The following is an 8,713-nucleotide window of genomic DNA, read 5'->3' on the forward strand; positions in this document are numbered from 1 at the left end:
GCCTTTAAAAAAATTAAAAATAAAGGCAACAAAACCACCTGCACCTCATTTCAAGAAAATTTACCTACTTTATGGAGGCATTGCTCTCCACCCCACCAGTTCAAAAAGTCCCATAATGTCATTGTCAATTAGAGCATCTGTGTGTTTGGGCCTTTGTGGAGGAGGGAGATATGGGCATGTTTGCAGGCTTGGGGTCTGGCTGTTCTGCCACCACCACAGGGATGGGCAAGCCTTGCTTCGAGGGAATGGGGCAGAAGGGACTGTGTTGGGACAGTCTGCTTTTGCCCAAGCCTTTACTACTTCCCCCAACTTCTTATTTATTACTTTAAGCCCAGTAGCATTTGTAACATTAATCACTAATCTCTATCTCCTGGGTGGGAACAATGGATGAGGAGCTCCAGCTCACCTCACTGAGGCTGGGGTTGAAGCTCCTACTGGCACCCAACCCATAAAGCCCATACTGACAGTGGGACGCAGCACTGGGTTTGATGCGTCATGGGCAGAGTGCTGAAGCACGATGCATGTGAAGAGCATTGGGGATTGGACTTGTTCCTCCAGCAGGAAGGGCAGTGGAGGGGACAGCCAGAAGCTGCACTGAAGGAAATGGCAACAGGACAAGAGGAAATGGCCCCAAGTTGCACCATGGGAGGTTTAGATTGGATATTAGAGAAAACTTCTTCACCAAAAGGGTTGGCAAGCATTGGAACAGGCTGCCCGGGGAAGTGGTGGAGTCACCATCCTTGGAAGTATTTAAAAGACATGTAAACATGGTGTGTAGGGACATGGTTTAGAAGGTGGACTTGGCAGTGTTGGGTTTATGGTTGGTCTTAATGATCTTAAAGGTCTTTTCCAACCAAAACGATTCTGTGATTCTAAGGGGAAAAACTATTGCCTCGGGTGTGGGGCAGGGTGAGGGATCCCCATCCTTGGAGATGGGCAGGACTGGACTGTGCAAGACCCTGTGGGACCCGGTTTCATTGGGGTCAGCCTAGTTCTGGACAGGAGCTTGGATTTGAGACTTCCCAAATCCTTCCCAGGCTCAGTTTGGGATGGATAGTGGCTTTTTGCTCATTTTCATTCCCTATCAATGAACAAACAAAGGAGGATCGTCTCTGTAGGCTGTAACCAGCCAGTCTGTACACACGGGACAGCGTTGGTTAGACATGGAGCACTTTATTTCTCTCTAAACTGTTGTAGTTCTTAGTGTGGATGGAGATGTCTGGTTACAGAAGTACTTTGCACCAGCATGGCATGGTACATTTCCTCTCTGGGAAGAAACCCCCCTTGCCATGGGAATGGGCGAGTGGCTCTTGTGCCTTGATAGGGATGCAGTGATGCTTTTCTTCCCCTGGAGCAGTTAAAGTCTTTCTATGGGCATGCCAGGGCAGATACAGGCACCCTTTGGCCTTCATCCCATGCCCATGCTGTGGTGTGCAGCCAGGGCTGATCCTGTAACAGGAGCCATGAATTTCCCCCTTTTGCTTAAAAATAAAAACTGCAATAAAACAGAGAGATGTGAACCCAGGGACTCTGAATGTTGATCTGTGGTGTTAGGATTATTCTTCTGCTACAGAGACTGTTTTGAGAAGATGGGCAGCCCAGACCTCAGCTGGGAGTGGTGCTCATTTTTGGTGCATTTGCTTGCTTGAAAAGAAGCAGCAACGTGGAGGCAGGGAAGAAAATACTCGACTTTGTAATAAAACTCATAATAAAGAGGAGAAAAAAAAAAAAAGGAGGAAAACCCCACCAGCTTTGTAGGACAATGTGCTGCTGTTTGCATTTAGACAACAAAATGACAGTTTTGTCATTGCTTGTAAATGATAAATTATGCCATATGACCAAATTTATGATTTAACTGGAAATCACTTGTCCCTGCAACCTTGCTATACATAGAAGCAGCTCTTTATTTAGGATCATATACATTAAAGGGACATTAAAGATTTTCTGTCCTCAGGTGTAGTATTAAGTCTATTTTGGAGCTTATTTTCTCCTTTTAAAGGAGAGGAGTCCCAGTCACAGGTGATTTTTTTGTTGCCTGTGAGAGCAGAGTATAGACTGAAGGTTCTAGGTAATACCCTGTTCTCCAGGCAAATTAAAGTACAAAACTCAGATGTTGATGATATTTTAATGGATCTTACTGAAAACTGTCATCTTGTGAGCCCTCCCCTGGCTGGGTGGCAGCAGGCAGCACATTGACATCAGTCAGATCAGGGGCTGACGTGGGTTCCCAGGCAGAGCTGGTTTGGCAAGATAAAGCACTATTTACAGTGAGCTGAAGTGGTTATTTTTCCGCAAAAAAGAAGTCACATTCATTTTGGTTCCATTTCAAATGCAGGAAGTGACCATTTGCCAAACTGACAGAGCAAAATCAACAGGGAAAATGAGATTGTTGTTGTTTTTAATCCTTCTGGAGGCTCAGTGCTGGCGGTGGAAGGAGGGTGGGTCCAAGAGGAAATGGCTGGATTCTCAACAGCGTCCTTTTAAAGGTTGATTTGATAGACTGGACCTCAACTTTTTCTTACCAACAACTAAATAAGGCAATTTCAGAGCTTCTGCTGCCTAGAAATCATACAAGCTGCATATCTCGCCAGGCCAGAGACAACTGGATGTCAGGAGGCAACCTTGTACACTATTCCAGTGTAGCCATTTCAAGGGTTTGAACAAAGGTATAAGGACAGAATTGAAGCCTTTTGTTGTAAAGGTGCAGTATCCCTGATGTGTAACAACCTGACAGCACGTAGGATGCACTGAACTGGGAGAAGCTGTTATTCTTGTTTTGAAAAAATGCTTTTTCTTACACCAGGCTGACTCTGTTACTCCTTTCCTGATGGCATTATGTGTTGGAGCACAGCGTGGATATGGGAGATGCAAATTACCTATCTAAAATAAACCAAAAAAACCCCAACCCCAAAACAAGAGCGGCAAAAGCAGCGGGTAGGCAAATGGCATGCCTTGGTGTTTAAAAGCCAAGTGTGCTTTGAGAAGCAAGTTTACCAACTCCTGTGCCATGTGTTGGCTTTTGGAAGGAGTGAGCTGCTGAGATTGGAGCAGCCAAAAGCTCTGCCATGTTGAGCAGCACCAGTTGGTGTGCCCAGCCCTGGAGATGCAGGGGAGGAGATACTGCACCTTTAATCGCTGTATGCCGAGGGCCAGGTGTATTTGAGCAGAAAATGCAAACTTTGTTAAATTCTGAACTGTTTCTATTTGTGGGTATTTTTATCCCATTCTCTCTATTTCTAGACAGTGGAAGCTCTGCCTCTAACCGGGCTGGGGATTCTACTTGGGGCTCAGGACAGGTATGTTGTGAAACAAACCAAACTGATTAAAAAAAAACAAATAAACCCCTCAAAAAAATCATAAAAAACAAACCCAACTGCCAAACAAAGCAAATCCCTTCCCAAACCCGAACCCAAACAAACTGCAGCCTGATGGCAGATGTGTGTGTCTGACGTGGCCTGTCACCGCTCGCCTTGTAAATGCCTTTTTTTTGTTGTTTTTTTTTTGTGTTTTTTGTTTGTTTGTTTTGTTTTGTTTTTGTTTGCTTATCGCTAGAAACAGATTGAAGTTGTTAAGAAAGGGCCAAGGTGTGAGTGCTGCTGACATGTACAGGTGGAAGCTTTCCTCCCATGAACCCTGCAGCTCTACATGTACCACAGGTAGTTATAAGAAGCAGCCAAATTCTGCACAACTGCTGAAATCACCTGGTGTGTGAGTCACTTCTATGTCTGTTAGGGATGGGAAGGACCTGGTGTGTCAGTGATCTCTGGAGTTGGTTTAATACAACCCCTAATCTGTTCCACTTGGGTGCAAATATGGGGAGAGGAGCTTGTGCAAAGCCCGCCAACCTTGCAAGCCTGTTGGGGGAACACGTGTTGGTGTCCAACGTATCCATCATCCTGCAAAATATTCTTCCTCAGGGAGCTCTGAATGTCACCTTCACTTCCCAGCCCAGTGGGGACACGCTGGGGCTCCGCAGGATCCCCAAACCTATGCTGAGTCTCAGCATATTACCTCCTTTTTTTTATTCCTTTCTCTTCTTTTTGACCATTCAGAGGGGTTTGAAAAGCTCAACTGCTTCCCTACAGAGTGAAATTTTTGAAGATTGTTCACTCTGGCAGGAAACAAAATAGCATTTGGCTTTTTTGATTTTTGTTTTGTTTCTCCCACTCCTTCTACCCTGGAGCCTGATCTCAGCTGCGAGGATGTAAATCTGGAACAGCGATGTAGATGCCAGGGATATCAAAACTGAGCATGTATTCTCTTTGCTTAAAATCCCCATTTTTGCCCTCTGAAAAGCTTGAAGCTGCCTGATCTCTCCTCCTTTACACCTTGGTTAGGGGTCCTGGCCCCTGCCAGCCCATCATTTGGGGTGAAGCCTGCATGTGGGTCGTGTGCTTGCCCACATTGCTCCCCAACGGCACCATCCCTGAAATAATCCAGACCCTGTGGTGCTTCTGGAATTAGAAAGAAGGAAAAAAGGGGGAAAGAGGAAATGGCAAATAAAGGGGTATCTCTTAAAAGAGCACATGCAAGGATTTTAATTTTTAAGCATTTGTTCTTGACCAGCAGGTGCGTGCTGGCAGCAGGAGCTTCGCAAGCTGTCCCTTTCCCCGAGATCTCGTCAGCCATGTGTTCTGGGACATTTTTTTACTTCTTTAATCCCCTCTGAACAAATTTCCCCCTTGACCAGGCTGAGCTGCTCTGCTCTGCTTTGCAGCAAGCAGAGAGAAGTTTTACTGACATTTCTCCTTTCTCATTGCCTTTTCTTAATGACATATCACAGAGAAGCAATACCATGTCAAGAGCTGTAGGCTTTTTTTTTTAGTTTCATGTAAACCATATGTTCCTGAGAACTGCAATTCTTGTTACCTGTAGCCAGAGCAGCCTCCTGGTCCCCAGCCAGGTCCCAGTATGGACTTCACAAGATTTACTCTGGCTCAGCAGGCTGTGGGGGAAAAGGTCTCGATCTGACGACACTGGCTGCCTGTGCTTTCGATGGGGAGCAGGAGGGGCAGGTTCCTCCTTGCAAAGCCCTCAGAATCCCTTCCTTGGCCCAGGTTGCCAGATGCACTGGGCATAGTCGGGGGGGGGGGCAATGCATATAGACAGAGTGGGTGGATGGAGTAGATTGGGGACCATTTTATGTCACCTCCAACCATGAGCCTGGTAGGGTGGGCGTTGATGGCTGTGAGGCGGGGGGAGCTGCCAAACAGACTTGTTGCCCCAAGCATTTCCTATAAAAACGCATTAGTCATATATTGATCTTGGTGGCAAGCCCTGGCAGGGGTGGCCATGCCCACCTTTGGAGCTGGCCAAACTCAACTGTGTTGCCCATGTTGACTGGGTGGCCACTGTGGTCCTCCCCTCTCAGCAGCATCCATCCCGTGGGCCAGAAAGTCTGGCTTGCTGCTTTCCGTCAGGAAGAAGTTTTGGAAAATGCAGCTCACAAAAAGAAAAAGTAAAAAAAAAAAAAGTTTGTATGTCAAAATCACCAAGCGTCCTCTGTTGTGTGTGTGTATTCTCTTTGAAACTAGGAGTGATGTCCACATATGCTATGTGTGTTCGCTATGATGGGATCGAAGTGGATGATACGTACTGTGATGCCATGACCCGTCCTGAGCCTGTCCATGAGTTCTGTGCTGGGAGAGAGTGCCAGCCAAGGTACCACCTCGACAGGGTGTTCTCAGGGGGATTTGCTCTTTCTCTGCCGTGGATGTATTTAGGGGAGGGGGTCGGTGTGGATTTAGTGGGGGGCGGCAGCAGGGATGACCCACAGCACCCTGTCCCTCCTCCCCTTGTCACATCTGCCTGGGCTGTACTGGGATGCAGTAAGACTTTCCTCCCGAGTGCTTTAGCTCAAGCTGCCAGGTTAAAACTTCTGTAAATCCTGGTGGAGTTTGCACCAGGGGCTCCCATCAAGGCCAGCTTCTAACCATATAGGCAGTGTCTTGCCCTTGGTGAACTGGGTGGAGGGTTGGGCTTGCAAACTGTGCCACGGATCCATCCCTCTGGTCCCTTCAGCCTCCTGAGGATTGTTTGTATCAGGGCAGGAGCTGGTGCAGAGGAGATCCCATGGTGGAAGTCCTTCAGAAGTTTTCCCTTCTGACGCAGCTCTTTATCCGAAAAGCCAGGCTGTGCAGCTCGAGGCATCCCTGCTGCTGGTCTGTGACACGGGGTGAGCTTGTTGGGAGGTTTGCAAAGGAACAGCAGTTACGGGCAGGACAGACTGGTGTCTATCAAAGGGAGGAGGACTGTGATAGTGTTAGACTACGGACAGGGTAAAGAGAGAAGAAAAGCTGTCTGCTGCATGCCCTGGAATGATGTCACGTGTGAACAGCACAAAGCAAGACTAGAGGGATGGCAGGGACCAGGTATGGCACCTAGTCCTTGGAGAGTACTTGCTTTCACCTTGGATAACTGTGAAGAAGGACAGGAGAGGAAAGCACGTGCCCTTTGCAGTGTAGGATCTTGTTGAACTTTGCACATTAAGGCTGAAAGCCAGGGCAGGCTGCAATCGAGGAGAGAAAAGTGCGGGGAGGTGGATGGTGCTACTGCCCTGTAGGCACCATGGGGACTTTAATATCCACTTGCATTAATTTTGTAATTTTTTAGCACAAGTATTAGGGCTCTTTTCATGCTTAGATTATCCCATTGGTCTTTTATAAATCTGCTCTTCCTTATAGTTGTGCTGTTCCAGCTCCATGGGCTTGCACTGTAAGAGAGAAGAGCTGCTCTGTGATTTACTGAGGACTGCAGCTCTGCAGTGGGTAAACCAAGGAGCTGCCAGGACCTCACACAGGGCAGCCAAACACAAGTTCATTGGCACTTAGGCAGACAGGATGCTGCTTGGGCTGACAATGCTTTTCCAACAGAAAGTGCAAAGAGAATTTTGTCTGATCTGGATGGGAGAACCCTTTGTTTCATCTCCCTTCTGAATTTTGGTGACACCTCTAAATGTGTGACATCTCCCTGTGGCTGCTCGTTGTGCCTGGAGCCCTGTGTGGGGCTGGGGGACACAGCTGTCTTGTTCACAGTGACAGCAGCGGGTGGCCCCAGGGAATGCACGGGATAGCCCTATGTCCAGAGGAGCTCTTAATTCTGAACCATTTAGATTTTTACATTTTTAGCTTATTCTTTAATTTAGAATTGCTATCATGTTCCTGTACTGTAAAAATCTTGACTTTTTGTGTCTTTTCCCTTGCTTTACATATTACTCCCCTGTTATAAGTTCAGGGCAATAGTGGCAGGGAACAGTAAGGGGCAGGCAGTGTCACAGAGCAGATCCCCATCGCATGACATTCGCAGAGTTACAGATGGTGGTACATGAATGTCTGTCACACCAGGGCTCAGACAGCTTTGTGTGACATGATTGCTAGGATTTGCAGGGTGATGGATGGTTGTGTCCTCTCTGTACTTTAGCTGATCAGGCAAAAAAGAATTGTCAAACACAGGCAGCAAACACAGTGAGGGCACTGATCTGTGCTTCACTGCGCCAGCCTCTCCTTCCTCTCCGCAATCTGATTTTAGCATCCACCGCTGCGGGCATGAGCTCAGGTCTGCTGGGTGACACCACCATAAGTTAATACATCCCATCCCATGGGAGACCCTATCGCCCACTGACAGCCTGGCTACAGCTCATTCCTATTGCAGCCATCTCCCTCCAGCTGAGAGCAGGCAGGGTTTTCCCATGGGATGCTCTGGTCCAGCCATGCCCAGTGTGACGGCCTCTCTTACCTCTGCAGGTGGGAGACGAGCAGCTGGAGCGAGTGCTCCCGCACTTGTGGGGAGGGCTACCAGTTCCGCATCGTCCGCTGCTGGAAGATGATCTCTCCAGGATTTGACAGCTCCGTCTACAGCGACCTCTGTGAGTCGGCTGACATCACCCGGCCAGATGAGCGCAAGGTCTGCAAGAACCCAGCCTGTGGGCCCCAGTGGGAGATGTCCGAGTGGTCCGAGGTAAGTCCCCAAGGACAGAGACTCTGCCTTTTAGGACACCAGCTGCAGTCATTGCATGTGGTCCAACATGCACCAGTAATTTTTTTTTGCCCTAAAATGAAACCCTGGGTCCCTTCCAGGATGAGGAGGCCACCACCATCTGTCACTCACAGGGTCTTTGACCACAGGCAAGGTGCTGGCATTGCCCTCTGAGGTAGGGCAGGAGCCCGTGGCTGAGATCCTCCCACCACTACTTGGTTGGCAAGCTCTTCAACCCGCAAAGTGCCAGGGAGGAGATCCCACCTCATGTGAATTATATTCCCATAAACTTCCCTTCCTCACCTCCAATTTCACTGCACCACCTGGAGAATTAAACCTTTTCCTTTAAGCAGTTGGAAGATGGTTTGGGAGGCTTTAACTCTTGCTTTAGCTCATCGATTTGCTCAGGAAAACATGTGAAAGGGTTTGTTCTCCTGAATTAATTTCCAGGCACAACTAGTACCCCGGCAAGCCACTTGCAAACATAAACCCATAGAGGTGACCAAACCAGTACCACTTCCTCGGGCAACTGGGGCCAGTCTCCAAGCTTGGATGGCTCAGGAGCCAGTCCCCTGGCTGCCACCAGCATTGTGCTGGGTTGACACTGGTGGGACCCAGCATGGCTTGCATTGAAGGTGTACAATGCATGGGGGGTATAACAGTTTCCTGCCTTGCTTGGAAGCTGCTGTGCTTCTCCAGTGTCTTCTGGAAGTGGGTGTGCATGGGGGCAGTGAGGTTT

General features: G+C 48.2%; 1 protein-coding gene across 1 annotated transcript in view; it reads left to right on the plus strand.

Annotated features, from left to right (window-relative positions):
• The window catches only part of ADAMTSL2 (ADAMTS like 2), a gene marked incomplete at its 3' end in the record, with an annotated part of 21,719 nt that overhangs the window by 11,567 nt on the left and 1,439 nt on the right, over positions 1 to 8,713 (plus strand). The window contains exons 12-14 of the mRNA XM_029085836.1: positions 3,553 to 3,656; positions 5,535 to 5,661; positions 7,743 to 7,956. Of these exons, the coding sequence (XP_028941669.1) occupies positions 3,553 to 3,656; positions 5,535 to 5,661; positions 7,743 to 7,956 (445 nt within the window). The remainder of the gene's footprint in view (positions 1 to 3,552; positions 3,657 to 5,534; positions 5,662 to 7,742; positions 7,957 to 8,713) is intronic.

Source organism: Antrostomus carolinensis, unplaced genomic scaffold, assembly GCF_000700745.2.
Source record: "Antrostomus carolinensis isolate BGI_N321 unplaced genomic scaffold, ASM70074v2 scaffold47497, whole genome shotgun sequence".
Classification (NCBI taxonomy): Eukaryota; Metazoa; Chordata; class Aves; order Caprimulgiformes; family Caprimulgidae; genus Antrostomus; species Antrostomus carolinensis.